Source organism: Brachyhypopomus gauderio, unplaced genomic scaffold (genome assembly GCF_052324685.1).
Source record: "Brachyhypopomus gauderio isolate BG-103 unplaced genomic scaffold, BGAUD_0.2 sc316, whole genome shotgun sequence".
NCBI lineage: Eukaryota > Metazoa > Chordata > Actinopteri > Gymnotiformes > Hypopomidae > Brachyhypopomus > Brachyhypopomus gauderio.
This window is the reverse complement of record NW_027507137.1, coordinates 40,515-57,720: the sequence shown is the minus strand read 5'-3', so window position 1 is coordinate 57,720 and position 17,206 is coordinate 40,515. Positions and strand designations below refer to the sequence as shown.

The window sequence follows — 17,206 nt, the reverse complement described above, 5'->3', positions numbered from 1 at the left end:
CTCTCCCACTGCTCTTCATGTGAGATGGGAATGTTGATAAGACATCACCGTGTGTTTTCGCCATGCTGAAATGCTGCTGTCCCCTTTGAGGGCCCCTGGCCGGCTCCTCCCTTCTCTTTCAGTCGGCCTGTCTCACGTGCCCCCTCAAAATCACAACCCGTCTCTCAAATGGGTTTTTTTTCCCCCATTAAAATGTGTTTTTAATTCTGTGGGTGTGGGCCAAACCCCAGGCAGGGGTTTGGAGACAGGGTGACGCCTCCAGGGACCCTCGTCCCCCGTTCCCACCCACACCCTGCCCCCCCCCCCCGTACCGCTCTCTACGACCCTGAGGGGGGGGGGGGGGGGGGGGGGTGTTGACTAACCACGCAAAGTGGAGCCCCGAATGTGTCACACACCAACATTTAATGAGTGTGTACGTTTTTTTTTTTTTTCTTCCACAACCTGGTTTTGTTCGCATTGACGTTCCTGCCCAACTCTGTAGTTAGACCAGCGGCCCCCAGAGTCCAGGCCCCATGGGCCCGTGAACACTGGCTGGATCTGTCTGGATGCAGCCGGTTCACTGGGACACTCGGCAGTGCTGAACCTGAAACTCTGCTTAGTTTTGTATTCCTGTCCTACTTCCGATTGCAGAAAACCCTCCATAGATGGGTGGTGTGCTCTTGGGCTTTGCCTGATGGATTTATTTAGCCGTCAAACCACAGATTAAGGATGAAGTGTGAAGAATTTTCTCTCTCTCTCTGGCTGCTGCTTCTCGTGGGCCTAATCCTAACTGAGTGCAGGATATTGCCTCGATATTATATCTACCCTCCCTACTTCCTGCAAATACATTGTTATTAGATGCCCAGCATCCCAAATGAACGCTTCCCTTAAACCCTCTTGAACATGATCTCCTCAGTAAAAGACTGAGAGACAGAACAAGCACTGTGTTCACTTTAGAGCAGACCAGCGCTGTTGTGGGGTAACTGCCACTGGCGTGATGTTTGAGGTACAGTGAGGTAGGTGAGGTAGGTGAGGTAGGTGAGGGCTTGTTAATGGAGGCTGCTGTCTGGTGTTGGGTTGGTGGTCAGGCTCTTTGTTCCCTCTCAACAGGACTGCAGCATTAGTGGCACAGACAAATGAGGAAGCCTTTCACACAAATTGGGATGTTTATGCGGAGCTGAAATGAAAGGTCAAATCCAATCGAAGACCGCCGTGCCTCTCTAATAAGGATTTGTGTTTTTGGAATAACACTGCCAAAAATGAATGTGCTGTATTGCAGGTACCTTAGATCAGCAGAATGACTCAGGAAAGTTTGAACCACATATCGTCTGCTTTACTGACACACTTTAAAAAGAACAAATGACAAATTCATTTTACAGTGGAAAAAATACTCTTAGAACAATAGAAGTTGTAATATTAAATATCAATTACTGCAGTACAGTAAGAACTACCTTCTTCTAAAATAACTGGTAAATCTGGACCGGGGCTGGTTTGGGTGTGGGCTAGGGTTTGGTTGAGGCTGGGATGAACCTTTGTTACCAGCTGAGTTGGGCCAGTGTTGGGCCAGTGTTGGGCCAGTGTTGGGACTGTGTTGGGCAACAATCAGTACCATAGACAACTGCAGGACTGGAGAAACTTTGTAGCATGTCCTTGAAAATTCCTCAGGAATATAGTTAGAGGCAGCTGATAAATGGGAGATCCTGGTATGTCTGCCAATTAAATATCGGGAAGGTTTGATGTTTTATGCATTTTTAAGCCTCTGCAAATCTCTAATAAGTTTCCCAAGTTGTCCTGTTTTCTCGGCTGTATATTTTGCTTTAGTAGCATTTCCAGACTAAACACTTCTGAAAGTGACCCAAAAAGCACTGGCACTGGTTTATGGTCATTTATTTAGTATTTCAGTAAACAGACCCCACCCTCACCCCAACCCCCATGAACACACACACACACACACACACACACACACACACACACACACACACACACACACACACACACACACACACACACACACACACACACACACACACACACACTCACTCTTATTTCTGTTTGATAAGAAACAGTGTGGCCCAGATTTCATACAGAAGTCTGGGAGGAGAACCGTCTGGGCTGAACGCAGGAGACAGCGCGGTGATGAACGGCGTGCAGGTCAGGTGTGTGTCCACTGCTCTCGGGCAAACGTCTAAACCTGCTGCTCTCAACCAAGAGGGACAACCAGCCAACACACACACGCAGGCCGCGGGCGCAGAGCGGGTCCCAGCCTCTCCAGCACTGCCGCTCTGGGCCGGGGGGCGTGTGTGTGTGGCAGGGTTACCCCGCCGCTCTACGAGCGCTCCACACACCAGGACGTGTGAAGTCTCCCTCTGTGAGACTGATCCAGGATCAGCATGCCAACACAAACTGTAGACTTCACGGTACTTTTCCACTGTGGAGTCACTCTGTGCACATGGCAGCCGCACGCACGTGTGTGGGGGAGGAACGCTCACGCCTGTGTCTCATTATGATTCCTGAGGAGATGCCAAACCCAGTGACGAAGGTCACATTTAATTATATCTTAGAAGATAATGGCCTACATTTTACATCTGTGATGATTTTTTTATGCTTTGTACTTTGTATGTTTTATGCTTTTTTCAATTTATGTGTCAAATTAATAGCAGTATTTTAGCTCTTTTGTGTATCAGTTCCAGTTAACATTCCCCCAGCACCGTGTGAGGTCTTTTAAAGGACGTGTGTGAGAATTAAGGCATGCTCACATGGTTGGCTAACTCTGCCACCCCCAGCACATCAAAGGGTCGGGAGGGTGGTGCGTCCTCCTGAGGGTGGAGAAAGGTTTGGATTCTGGGGAGAGAAAGAACCAGATGCTCATCTCATTCAGTGACGGATTAACTCCAGTATCCATGGACCTCCAGACTGAAACACACCTTCACACCTCACGGCTTCTGCCTTACAAGGAACCAACGATGTTCATGTCTTTCATTAATCTTATTTAAGGGCATATTTTATTGTGGTGGACGTATTCTGTTTAAAAGAAGTAGATTAATGGCACATTGTAACAATCTGCCATTCATTATTACTAAATGCCATTAATCCTGTTGGATAGTTCCCTCATGTTTTGGAAGTGGATCATGTGTATGGGGCTAGATGGATGTTAATATCACACTGGAAACTGCAGCAGAGGTAACCAGTTGCTTTATGAGGCTTTGGGATTTCCATTATCATATATGAGTCTGGTTAGTGTCTTGTAAAAGGCTTACCTCATGAATTTATCATATCCATTAAGGTTCTTTCCCAGAAGTACAATGTGTCTGTGTGCATGTGAATGTCGGCGCATGTCCGTCTGTCTGTCCGTCTGTGTGTCTGTGTCTGTGTGTGTGTCTGTGTGCGTGTGTGTGTCTGTGTGTGTCTGTGTGCGTGTGTGTGTGTGTGCGCGCGCGTGTGTGTGCGGGTCCTTGTATGTGACTCCATTCCTCGGTTAGACCACCAGCAGATTCGGTGTAGTACAGCCGTACGTGAAGCAGTGTGTTCGCTCTCCATAACAGCGTAACCCTTGGCCCACGTTTCAGCTCGGCTCTTTCTCCAGCTCTCTGATTGGCTGGCTTCGCCGTGACCCGTGTCCGGTCCACCCTGCTCCGTCCGGGGCTACAGCTTTGAGCTCTGCTGCCGTGGTAACATGCACATGACCCGGTGAGGGGAAGCAGGTGTGTGGAAGGAACAGGTAGTCCGGAGGCACTGGACGATCACCAGTGAAAAACACACTGTTCTCTTTAAAGTGAATCTTCTGCACTTAAGCACTGCTTTCTTTTGTCATTGCTAAAGCTCTTATTCTGAAATGCTCTGTCTGTTTCAGTGAGAAGTTAAAGTGAGAATTTCTGAAAAAGCTTTTAGAACAAGCATTTAGTATTACATTTAGTATTACTTTGCACTGTGCAAGAAGCTCTCTATTGTTGCAGTCCTGTCCAGTTAGAGGTTAAGTGGCATGTTAATCAGTGTTATACTGCTAAAAGGAGCTTTCTACAGCTCTTAAGAGCAAGACTGTTAACTTCTAGAGGCATTTTGTGAGTATTGATTTGTATGCAGATCAGCTGAAAATAAGTATCCCAAGGTGGGAGCATATATAACGCGGGTGGGAGCATATATAACGCGGGTGGGAGCATATATAACGCGGGTGGGAGCATATATAACGCGGGTGGGAGCATATATAACGCGGGTGGGAGCATATATAACGCGGGTGGGAGCATATATAACGCGGGTGGGAGCATATATAACGCGGGTGGGAGCATATATAACGCGGGTGGGAATATATATAACGCGGGTGGGAGCATATATAACGCGCGTGGGAGCATATATAACGCGCGTGGGAGCATATATAACGCGCGTGGGAGCATATATAACGCGCGTGGGAGCATATATAACGCGCGTGGGAGCATATATAACGCGCGTGGGAGCATATATAACGCGCGTGGGAGCATATATAACGCGGGTGGGAGCATATATAACGCGGGTGGGAGCATATATAACGCGCGTGGGAGCATATATAACGCGCGTGGGAGCATATATAACACGTCACTAGCTGGACCACGGCCACACTGGAGCCAGTGAGTCTGAGCTTGAATGTTTGCTTTTGTTTTTTTTTTTTTTATCTTAGCTCAATTCCTCTTTAAATTCTGAGTGTGAAATTGGAAGTTTCTTAATTGGAGAGGGCCGTCAGAAGCCTAGATACTTAATGGATGACTGATCAATGAGCCAGTGTAATTAATACCAAAGAGTAGGAATGGAATATTGATCGGGGTTTTGCTTCTCACACACACTGTCTCTCTCTCTCACTCTGTCTGTCTCTCTCTCTCTCTCTCTCTCTCTCTCTCTCTCTCTCTCTCTCTCTCTCTCTCTCACACACACACTGTCTCTGTCTCTCTCTCTCTCCTCTCTCTCTCTCTCTCTCTCTCTCTCTCACTCTCTCTCTCACACACACTGTCTCTCTCTCTCTCTCTCTCTCTCTCTCTCTCTCTCTCTCTCTCTCTCTGTCTCTCTACTCTCATTCCTTCTCCTGCTCTTTTTCCTCCCAGTTTTACACACCTTTGTCTTGTCCTTTAATCTACACTCAAAGTTGTGTAGTGTGTGTGTATATATATAATTATAGAGTGAGAGATTATAAATTGTAGTATCCAGTTTCAGACAGAGGTTCTCCATCATCTGTGCAGGCAAAGTGCTTCTGAATTATTAGTAAGAGGAGGAACCAGTTTGTATGTGTATATATGTATAAATGAAACATTAAGTGCTCATAAATAATAAACAGATTTAATAGGAAGTAAGAGTCTTCCTGTTGACTATCGTCTCTGTCTTGAAGAGCTATGACGAACGTTTTGGCAGTGTTCATCAAAACCTGTTATTTAAATGCAATTATTCAACAAGGTTTTCCATAATTGACATTATACATATTGAATATAGGAAGGATATTTGCATATCGGTTAATATAACAGCGAGCCAGTTCCAGCTATGGCTCTCCAACTGGTAGATCACGGTTGCAGCTGTGAGAACTGAGCCTTGATGAACACCCCCCCATGCCCCCCCCCGTACCACTGTCCCTCCTGTCAGACCCCCCCCCCCAAGACCGGCTTCATTGCATATCGATTTGCTGTCTTTCAGCAGCACATCCACAGTGCAGGAGAAGCCACTCCCCTTCTCTGCTATGCTTTCTGTGTTTTTCTTCTTCTCGTTTTCTCTCTTGGGCCCCTTCACTCTGTCTTACTGCACATGACTGTCTGGCTGTTGTGAGCACGCTCAGTTCGGCTCCCTGGAGGAGGCACTTGATGATTGGCTGAGTGCCAGCCTGTGAGACGGGGCCTCGGGGACCCTGAGTCACATCCCACTTCCACGCTTGCCGCTGCCTTTGAAAGTTCTGGGAAGAAAGGAGAGGGAACCTCAGGGCCCACGGGCCTTTGGTCAGCCCTGGGTGAGCTCACGGGCCCCGGGAGCTACATCTAGTGGTTGTGAGTTTCTAGGTCTTATAGGGTCATGTACATTTTAGATATGTATTCATAGTATTACGCATCATTTCTCTTAAAGTGGCATTTCTCTTAAAGTGGAATTGCTTTCTATATAGTATATCACTTTTATACATAAACATTAAGGCTTCATTTTTCTTTTAGGAGAAACAGGAATGAATGCATAAGCTACCTGTGTTCCTTTGCTTGGATCGGTGAGTGTTTCACAGAAGGTTGATCTACTTCCTGGGTTCTTTGTCTCACCTGGCAAAGGTATTCTGAATAAGACTCGAGACTATTCCAGCTATTACGACATAGGTCCTCGGGTGAAGTGAGTGAGAGATTTGGTTGTGGCCATCATGCATGAATGACATGTGTAGTATAACCTTTCCTCGCAGGTGGTAGGTGTCTCCGTTATTAGCTTCTAGTGGAGCGGCTTTTCTAGGGACAATACGTGTTCCTCTGTGGTTTCTTGGCTGGTAGGTTTCTTCACATTTCGTCCTTAAGCCTGTGTCACCTTTGGCTGGCTGATTAGGATTCTGGACATTTCAAAAGTTGCTTTACTTCAATGCCTTAAAAATCACCCTTAAAAACAACCTGCAATACTTCTCCATGTTTTCTTTTTTCCTTTAGTGTCTTCTACTGCTTCTTGTGCATATAAACGGTCTGCTAAGTTTCAAAACCCAAAGAGGGAGTGATTACTCCCTCCCACAGAACCAGCTGCCCCAAACGCATAACAGAGTCCTTATTGCCCACCTGCCAGCAAGCTTGGCTACGACAGGGTGGGATACTGACCCCTGGTCTCATTTGGGGGGGGGGGGGTGATGCTCTAAGGGTTCAGACAGGGTGGGATACTGACCCCTGGTCTCATTTGGGGGGGGGGGGGGGGGGGGATGATGCTCTAACGGTTCAGACAGGGTGAATAACGATGTACAACATGGGGGAAAATATTAAGTTTTAGAACATTGAAAGATGAACAACTATGCTAGTAGACCCCAATAACATTATGAACACTGCAAATGAGCATAACATCCCTTTTAAGTAATGTTGACTTGATTTGATATATTTTATTTACTGTTGTAAAAGATTTTCAGCTCTTGAGACTTTCTTGCCTTTCAGTTCTGTAAAGGATATACTTAAAATAATGTAGTGATTGGTGTAGTGAATAATGTCACCATCACTACTGTTTGACCCGGTGTAGTGAATAATGTCACCATCACTACTGTTTGACCCGGTGTAGTGAATAATCAATCAATCAATCAATCAAATTTTATTTATATAGCGCTTTTTACAACAGTTGTTGTCACAAAGCAGCTTTACAAGTGCCGAGTCCTAGTCCCCAGTGAGCAAGCCAAAGGCGACAGTGGCAAGGAAAAACTCCCTAGTTTTTTGCATGAGGAAGAAACCTTGAGAGGAACCAAGACTCAGGGGGGGAACCCATCCTCCTCTGGCCGACACCGGTCACCATGACAACAACAACAATATAGACAGAATGTAGACAGAATGTAAAAGATGCAATAATGTCAATTTAGACCGAAAAATATGTAATAATGTCCATCATGGTGTAGGCATCCGGTTAGGCAGGAGGTGGCCGGCCAGGATGGATCACTTGTCTCTCCTCATCTCATTATTCCTCAAGCAGGCGGGCAGCCATGTGGAGAAATGAAACAGGGAAAATTAGCTCTGTATGAGGACATATACAGGACAGGTAAAATTATAAACATTTCTGGAGTGTGGCAGCAACTCCGGCACTAAGTTAAATTATTACAGCCTAGCTAAAAAAAGGCAGAACCAGAAGGTAACATAGGCTTGGGGGCATTCTGAGACAATGGCATCCGTCCACTGCACTGTCAACAAACTTGAGTGACCACGAGCAGTGACAGGATGACAGCACCAGTACCCCAGTCTACCATAAAACCCTTCGTCTATGAACCCCTGGATCTGTACCTTTATCTAAGGGGGATATTAATTATCAAACGCTAGACTAAATAAGTGGGTTTTCAACCTAGATTTAAAGATTGTGACTGTGTCAGAGTCCCGGACACATTTAGGAAGATTATTCCAAAGCTGGGGGGCCTTATAAGAAAAGGCTCTTCCCCCTGCTGTTACCTTGTTAATTTGTGGAACTAATAACAGACCAGCACCCTGTGATCTTAGTTGACGTGGGGGTTCATAGTAGGAAATAAGTTCCTGGAGGTATTCAGGAGCAAGCCCGTGTAGTGCTTTATATGCTAATAATAGAATTTAAAATCAATACGAAATTTAACTGGGAGCCAATGCAGGGCTGATAGGACTGGTCTAATATGCTGAAATTTTCTAGTTCTGGTCAGAACTCTAGCTGCGGCATTTTGAACTACTTGAAGTTTATTTAGATTCCTATTTGAACATCCTGACAGTAGTGAATTGCAGTAGTCTAGTCTAGAGCTAACAAATGCGTGCACCAATTTTTCTGCATCATCCTGTGATAATGCATTTCTTAATTTGGCAATGTTGCGGAGATGTAGAAAAGCTATCCTAGTAGTATTATCTATATATTTATCAAATGATAGGTCAGAGTCGAGTATGATGCTAGGTTTTTGGCTACTGTGCCAGGTGTAATGGGATAGTCTGCAAGATTAAGCATTAAATTTGGAATTTTCTGTCTTGCGGCCTTAGGGCCCACAAGGAGAACTTCTGTTTTGTCCTCATTTAATTGTAGTAAGTTTAGAGACATCCAGCATTTAATATCTCTTACACAGGCCTCAATTTTTCCTAAACTGAGTTTGTCATCGGGTTTGGCTGATATGTAAAGTTGAGTGTCATCCGCATAGCAGTGAAAATTGACACCATGTTTGTTTATAACTGTGCCCAATGGTAGCATATATAATGTAAATAATAGTGGTCCTAAGATGGAGCCTTGCGGGACCCCATATTTAACCATTGTACGTTTGGATGAAATATTATTGAGCTCTACAAACTGATAGCGATTTGTTAAGTAAGACTGAAACCATGAAAGGGCTGTGCCTGAGACTCCAACCCAGCGTTCTAACCTTTCTAGCAAGATCCTATGATCAATTGTGTCGAAAGCTGCTCTAAGATCAAGAAGCAATAATCTCACCATCACTACTGTTTGACCTCATCTCTTACTAATTTATCTGCTATCAGAAAGACTGAAACAGGCCATGATGGCCTTTTGTTATGCACAATCACTATTTGAGATGATCCTCACCATTGACATGATCATTGTATAAATCAGTTTCCAGTGCTGTTATTCTGTACATCTGACCATTCAGTGGTGAATTCCATAAACTGCTGCACTTCATTTAATTTAGTGATGTGTACTCTGGAAAAACTCAATAAAAAATTATTGAGATCATGCATAAACTTTACAGCAATGACTTAGCAAAGATCCTGTGTGGGAAATATTTTATATTTACATTTTTACATTATTTACGTTTAAATACATACTGGCAGCACAACCTATCAGAGACTGACTGTGTGTCTAATAGGCCAGCACACTGTATCTGACTACTTAGGAATCTCAGTCTGCACTTATGCACACAGTATGGTGGCTGATCGACTTCACCACCTACAAGTCCTTACTCCCCTTCGTTAATGAGATGCTGAACACAGTTAGATGTATGCTTGCATAAATTTGTATAAATGCATGTTAAATGTTAACATGAATATGTGTATGAGGCTGAAGGAAAGGAAAATGTGTGTGTGTGTGTGTGTGTGTGTGTGTGTGTGTGTGTGTGTGTGTGTGTGTGTGTGTGTGTGTGTGTGAGGGAGAGATTTGCCTTTGCGTGCCTGCTGGGATTTGTTGACAACACCTCCGCCCAGTTCACTGGTATTAGTGCAGACAGTCTTGCCCGCGCAATTGAGTCTGAAAACTGTGTGTGTGTGTGCAGATGTAAGTGTGTGGTGGTGTGTGGCGTGCTGGGCTCTGTGTGATGGGGCAGGTTCTGTAATGCTGTAAGGACCTCCACATCAGTCTCTCTCCTTTTGCCTCTTAAGTCCCAACGTCCGTGAAATTACCGTTAATTCTGGTTTTCACCTCATTCTCTCAGTGTGTGCTGGGGCTCCTGCCAGTGCACGTGCAGATGGTGGAGATGAGATGTTGGTCTGAACTGACCCGCCCTCAACACTGTCAGTTGCTTCTGTTTAATTGCAATGGGCAATATCAAAAAGGAAACAATGTTTTTGTGATCAGATTACTGCTGGTACTGTCGCTAGAAGTAATGCACAGAGTAGGTAGAGGAGGTGGGGGGGGGGGGGGGGGGGGGGGGGTGAAGGCTGGATGTCATGCATGGTGGTATTTTCAGTTTAGTTCACCACCACTTTGGTTGTCTTGCCTTGTCTTTTCCTTTCATTTCCCCACATGGTAATGAAACCGTGAGCACAGTTTTCTCCTAATGAACCAAACCCCCCAGTAGTTAAAGATGACAGAGGACCCTGGAGACCGTGCGTATGAACCATATGTTTGATCCTTCAGAGATTCATTCATACATTCATTTATTCCCTCCCTGTGTCTGTCTCTCATTCACATTTAGTCTCTCTCTCCCTCTCTCTTTCTATCTGTCTCTCTCTTTCTCTCTTCTTTTTCTTCGAGACAATGCGAGACAAAGCAGAGGTGTCTTTAGAGATGAACTCTCTGCTCACATGATTCTGTTTATCTCACAGCACCGCCTCTTTGAGAGTTTAAGTTGTGCTATGACCTTTCGGTTGCTGTTTTCCACAAGATGCCCCAGAGGGGGGGGCTTTGAGGTTTGAGGTTTATCCCCCACCTCACACAGAAGAACTGAATCTCTCTGGCACTTTCAGCCATTTCGTAGGGCTGGGGGCCCAGAAGAATGGGTGTAGTGTCAGAGCTTTCCAAGGACGAGGGACAGGCCGCCCTGTCTTACCTATTAAGCTTTATCTGTCAAGGTGATTACTTTCCCAAAGAAGAACCAAATTTATTACAACCTTTTTTATATGCTCGTAAGGTATTGGATTCCTGGTGTCGCATGTAGAGAAAATCTCGTTGTGTCCCTCCGTGCTCTTAAGGAATGGTGTTAAACAGCCAGTAAATTAAAGAAGGTCTGAGATTGATCGGGTGTTGGGGTGCCTGGGTCTATAGAAGTTTAAATTGATGTCGGTTTTCCAGGAGGTGTTTCGCAGCAGTGGGGAATCTGTCGGAGCGGTCCGGTCCAGACGCCGTGAGCCACGGTTCATCATCGCCGTCCGTGCTGGACGATCCGCACGTCTGCCTCACTTTATCAGCCCCGGGCTGCTTTTAATGAACGAGGCTGTGAACTGGTCTGCACAATCATCCCTGAACAGGGGCAGCAGCACGGACGCGCTACTGTAATTCCCACGCAGATTACACCCTGCAGATTACACCCTGCTGCCTGAGACGGCGTAGCTGGACGCACAGGCCCATAAATCACTGGCGGGTTTTACGAGCGAGCCGTGCAGACCGCGTGGGTGCAGCAGCTGCTCAGAGGGGCTTTCTTCACTTTTTAGTATTCTGCACACGGAGGAGCTGCTCCAACGTTTGCACGCGGGCTACGAGTGAGGGTAAGGTGTGGGGGCAGGTGTGTGGGGGCAGGTGTGTGGGGGCAGGTGCGTGAGGGCAGGTGCGTGCGGGCAGGTGCGTGCGGGCAGGTGCGTGTGGTTAGGGCAGGTGTGTGAGGGCAGGTGTGTGAGGGCAGGTGTGTGGGGGCAGGTGTGTGAGGGCAGGTGTGTGAGGGCAGGTGTGTGGGGGCAGGTGTGTGGGGGCAGGTGTGTGGGGGCAGGTGCGTGAGGGCAGGTGTGTGGGGGCAGGTGCGTGTGGTTAGGGCAGGTGTGTGAGGCAGGTGTGTGGGGCAGGTGCGTGCGGTTAGGGCAGGTGTGTGAGGGCAGGTGTGTGGGGGCAGGTGCGTGCGGTTAGGGCAGGTGTGTGGGGGCAGGTGCGTGCGGGCAGGTGCGTGCGGGCAGGTGCGTGCGGGCAGGGGTGCGTGTGGGTAAGGTGCGTGAGGGCAGGTGCGTGAGGGCAGGTGCGTGTGGGTAAGGTGCGTGAGGGCAGGTGCGTGAGGGCAGGTGCGTGAGGGCAGGTGCGTGCGGGCAGGTGCGTGTGGTTAGGGCAGGTGCGTGTGGTTAGGGCAGGTGTGTGAGGGCAGGTGTGTGAGGGCAGGTGTGTGAGGGCAGGTGCGTGAGGGCAGGTGCGTGAGGGCAGGTGCGTGCGGGCAGGTGCGTGTGGTTAGGGCAGGTGTGTGAGGGCAGGTGTGTGAGGGCAGGGTGCGTGAGGGCAGGTGCGTGAGGGCAGGTGCGTGTGGGTAAGGTGTGAGGGCAGGTGCGTGTGGTTAGGGCAGGTGCGTGTGGGTAAGGTGTGAGGGCAGGTGCGTGAGGGCAGGTGCGTGCGGGCAGGTGCGTGCGGGCAGGTGCGTGCGGGCAGGTGCGTGTGGTTAGGGCAGGTGCGTGAGGGCAGGTGCGTGAGGGCAGGTGTGTGAGGGCAGGTGCGTGAGGGCAGGTGCGTGAGGGCAGGTGCGTGCGGGCAGGTGCGTGTGGTTAGGGCAGGTGTGTGAGGGCAGGTGTGTGAGGGCAGGTGCGTGGGGGCAGGTGTGTGAGGGCAGGTGTGTGTGGTTAGGGCAGGTGTGTGAGGGCAGGTGCGTGAGGGCAGGTGTGTGTGGTTAGGGCAGGTGCGTGTGGGTAAGGTGTGAGGGCAGGTGCGAGAGGGCAGGTGTGTGGGGGCAGGTGTGTGAGGGCAGGTGTGTGTGGTTAGGGCAGGTGTGTGAGGGCATGTGCGTGAGGGCAGGTGTGTGTGGTTAGGGCAGGTGCGTGTGGGTAAGGTGTGAGGGCAGGTGCGAGAGGGCAGGTGCGAGAGGGCAGGTGTGTGAGGGCAGGTGCGTGAGGGCAGGTGTGTGTGGTTAGGGCAGGTGCGTGTGGGTAAGGTGTGAGGGCAGGTGCGAGAGGGCAGGTGTGTGAGGGCAGGTGCGTGCGGGCAGGTGCGTGTGGGTAAGGTGTGAGGGCAGGTGCGTGTGGTTAGGGCAGGTGCGTGTGGTTAGGGCAGGTGTGTGGGGGCAGGTGCGTGTGGTTAGGGGCAGGTGCGTGTGGTTAGAGCAGGTGCGTGGGGGCAGGTGTGTGAGGGCAGGTGCGTGTGGTTAGGGCAGGTGTGTGAGGGCAGGTGCGTGAGGGCAGGTGCGTGTGGGTAAGGTGTGAGGGCAGGTGCGTGTGGTTAGGGCAGGTGCGTGCGGGCAGGTGTGTGAGGGCAGGTGCGTGCGGGCAGGTGTGTGAGGGCAGGTGCGTGCGGGCAGGTGTGTGAGGGCAGGTGCGTGCGGGCAGGTGGCGTGTGGTTAGGGCAGGTGTGTGAGGGCAGGTGTGTGGGGGCAGGTGCGTGAGGGCAGGTGCGTGGGGGCAGGTGCGTGTGGTTAGGGCAGGTGTGTGAGGGCAGGTGCGTGCGGGCAGGTGCGTGTGGTTAGGGCAGGTGCGTGCGGGCAGGTGCGTGAGGGCAGGTGTGTGTGGGTAAGGTGTGAGGGCAGGTGCGTGAGGGCAGGTGTGTGGGGGTGGTCAGACGTGTGCTCACCCCCCTGTGCTGCGTCTCCCTCACAGCTAAGGTCCGGATCCAAATGCGCCCCCCACCTTCTTCGCCTGTGCCAGCGGCCTGCACTGCATCATCGGACGCTTTCCGCTGCAACGGCTTCCGCGACTGCCCCGACGGCAGCGACGAAGACAACTGCAGTGAGTACCCGCCCCTGCACACCAGCCGGCTCCGCCCACCCACAGGCTCCGCCCACCGGCCCCATACAGGCCCGTTTGTGGCGTTTAGAAGACACTCTTATCCAGAGTAACTTACTAGAGTGATTTAGTTGTCTACTCATAAAATAGCTTAGCTAGCACAAACGGGCTAGAGTCCAAACACACCCTTAATGGAGACTCTGGACGAAGTGTAAGTGCTGAAACATAGAATGACAGATACAGTACAACACAAGAGCAATTAATAAACAAGCCGGGTCGAGCATAAATATTATACCTTACAAGTGCATAATAATGTTAAATTTAAGAAGCTTTCAAAGAGCAGGACAGCGAGGGACTTCACGGTGGCGGTTCCATCAACTGGGTGCAGCGTTGCAGAAGAATCATCAGGCTCGTCTTTAAAGAATCTTGAAGGATGGTCAGTCAAGCCAGGCAATACGTGAAGCCCAAAGACCTCAAAGTCCAAATCGGATTTTGGTCACCAGACATCATCTCCAGGGAGAGAGTTGCAATAGTGAAGTCTGGAGATGCCAAGAGGCAGATCACGACCGTGTGGGCCTCGCTGGAGAGAGAAGAGTGACTTCTGTGATGAAGAGGAGAAACCTGCATGAATGAGGAACGTTACTGACATGATGTGAGCGTGATGTCCTCCATGACTTCAGGCCAGTAGAGTCAGACTCTCAGTTCCCCGTCAGGCTGTCAGCACGTCACTACCAGTTGGCTTTGTTTGTGTGATTGTTTTGTTTCTTTGTTTTTTGGGTGTCATCAGTTGTCGAGATCATTATCATTATAGTCTCAGTCAAAAGGCTTCAAAAAAGGCAGACAGCTTTTGCAGTCAGCTCTCTCCTCTCAGAAGGCACTTTGATCATAAAAAAAAAAAACACAGAAATCATAGAGGGGTGACATGATGTCATGATGCATCTACATTTTAGATTTTAAAATAAATGCAATTTATTCTATTTCTTTGTGTGTCTGTGTGTGGGCATCGGTGCTCCTGTGTGTGTGTGTGTGTGTGTGTGTGTGTGTGTGTGTGTGTGTGTGTGTGTGTGTGTGTGTGGTGTAGTCTGTGCTCTGAGTCCGGGCTCCTGCTCTGGCTGCATGACGGTACGTCAGTCTGGTTCTGCTGGGAGTGACACTGCACACTGGTCTCAGCCCACTGGGCCAATCAGCAACCTGCCACACGGCTGAAGTGTCCTCTCTGTCCTCACTGACTCCTTCCCCCTCTCACAGCTACCAGGAGAAAACAAGAAAACTTGGACTGTCTTCTTCACCTAAACTTAATCACACCAGCTGCTTCTTGGGAGAGAAGCTCCTCCCCAGTTTGTGTTCCAGTACCTGCTCTGATCCATCCTCCATGTTTGGTGATTTACAGTCTCCTGGTAGAAAGCTGGAGTCCACTCGCCTTCTGCAACGTTGCGACTCTCGCCGCTCGACGTCCGTCCTCTCTGTGGCTCTGTCCTGCTCACCGTCCTTCCACTAATAAAGATGTGACGTGTCTCCCCCCCCCCCCCCCCCCCCCCCGACGGTGTAGCTGGGAACCCTCTGGTCTGCTCGTCTTCACGGTTTCCCTGCCGAAATGGCCGTTGTGTGGATCGCAGCTTCCTGTGTAACGGACATGATAACTGTCAGGACAACAGTGATGAAGAGAACTGCCTCTCTACAGCAGGTACCTGATTAAGATGCGCACCCACACCTCTCTCTATCTCACACACACACACACACACACACACACACACACACACACACACACACACACACACACACACGTGATCTTCCTGAAATGCAACACATTTTTTTTTTTAATACATTGTGCTTTTTTGGCCAGCTCTCTAAAGCAGGTGGACCGAACACAAAGGTAGCCTTTAGAACACAGCACAGATTCCAGTGAACACACACACACGCTCACACATACACACACAGACACACACAGACGCAGTTTGCCCCCCCCCCTCCCGTCTATCTCTCTCTCTCTCTCTCTCTCTCTCTCTCCCTCTCTCTCTCCCTCTCTCTCTCCCCTTTCCCAACCCCTTCAGCTGATACACACACACACACACACACACACACACACACTCTCTTTGTGCCAGGCTGGAGTGAACCAGCAGCTTTCCTTGAGCTCTGGGTCTTACTGGTGTTTCCCTTAATAAGAGTAGAGCTGCAGGTGACAGATAAGGCCACATAACTCTCAAACACCTGAACCCCCCCCCCCCCCTTTCTCCCTCTGCCCCCCCCCCCCCCCCCCCCCCCCCCATCTAGTGTGGGGGATAGATAGAGCAAAATAAGGTATGGAGGAAGAGGAGGGGAGAGTCTGGAGGAAGAGAGGGTCAGTCGACCCAGAGGAGGTTGGACCCCAGGGGGCGCCGCTGTGCTGGGAGGCTACGTGCTGATTAATATGCTTGTCCAAGTGCCAGCCAGCCGGTCTCTCTTATTTGCATGTTTACTAATGGATTCTTCTGAAAGGGAGTGTCGAAAAGTAGCAAACAACAGCGTGTAAACAATGCAAAATGTATTTACAGATGTAAGTCAAACGAAGAGAGGTGACGATTGAGAGATCGGCAGGGTTTGCTGTGAGATATTGCTTCATGTAGCTGGGACGAGCAGGGGTGGGAGACAGACGGGCAGGGAGACAGACGGGCAGGGAGACAGACGGGCAGGGAGACAGACGGGCAGGGAGACAGACGGGCAGGGAGACAGACAGACAGGGAGACAGACAGACAGGGAGACAGACAGGCAGACAGACAGAGACTGTGGGTAATAGGAGTGGAGAAGCCAGTGAGGGACATGTAGGGGACGTTGGGTGGAGCAACACTATAACAGCTCTCACAGAGACATGCTGCTGAGATAGATGTAGCAGGAAGCATTTGTAAAGAAACGGCGTAGGTCCAGGAGGATGTGTTGTTGAGGGGCGTGGCTCTAGGTGGATGTGTTGTTGGGGGCGTGGCTCCAGGTGGGTGTGTTGTTGGGGGGCGTGGCTCCAGGTGGATGTGATGTTGGGGGGCGTGGCTCCAGGTGGATGTGATGTTGAGGGGCGTGGCTCCAGGTGGATGTGATGTTGGGGGGCGTGGCTCCAGGTGGATGTGATGTTGAGGGGCGTGGCTCCAGGTGGATGTATTGTTGAGGGGCGTAGGTAACGTGAGCCGTGGGAGGGGCTCTGACTTCACACACCATAGAAGATCCACCCTGTGTGTGTGTGTGTGTGTGTGTGTGTGTGTGTGTGTGTGTGTGTGTGTGTGTGTGAGGGGCCAGCACCTCAGTTTCCTCGACAGACCTGGCCTTTAGACACGCAGCTGGAATGCGTCAGTGTGAGAACGGAGGGCAGGAAGACATCTGAGAGCAGTGTGTCCCCCCGTCCCAGAGATGTATGAGCGCAGTGTGTCCCCGTCCCAGACGTGTCTGAGAGCAGTGTGTCCCCCCCGTCCCAGACGTGTCTGAGCGCAGTGTCCCCCCGTCCCAGACGCTGCAGGACAAGGAGGGTCTAACACCTGCCCTGGACATCCAGCTCAACACACTGACCACACAGTCAACTACACAACTGTACAAAAATTACAATT

At 49.7% G+C, this 17,206-nt stretch overlaps 1 protein-coding gene across 2 annotated transcripts in view; it reads left to right on the top strand.

Annotated features, from left to right (window-relative positions):
• ldlrad3 (low density lipoprotein receptor class A domain containing 3) overlaps nucleotides 1–17,206 on the top strand; it is a 54,391-nt gene that overhangs the window by 22,669 nt on the left and 14,516 nt on the right. For both annotated transcript variants that reach the window (XR_013127634.1, XM_076995995.1), the window contains exons 3-4: nucleotides 13,515–13,643; nucleotides 15,190–15,324. Coding sequence is in view for 1 of the 2 variants with exons in the window: in XM_076995995.1 (XP_076852110.1) it covers nucleotides 13,515–13,643; nucleotides 15,190–15,324 (264 nt within the window). In the remaining variant the exon portion in view is untranslated. The remainder of the gene's footprint in view (nucleotides 1–13,514; nucleotides 13,644–15,189; nucleotides 15,325–17,206) is intronic.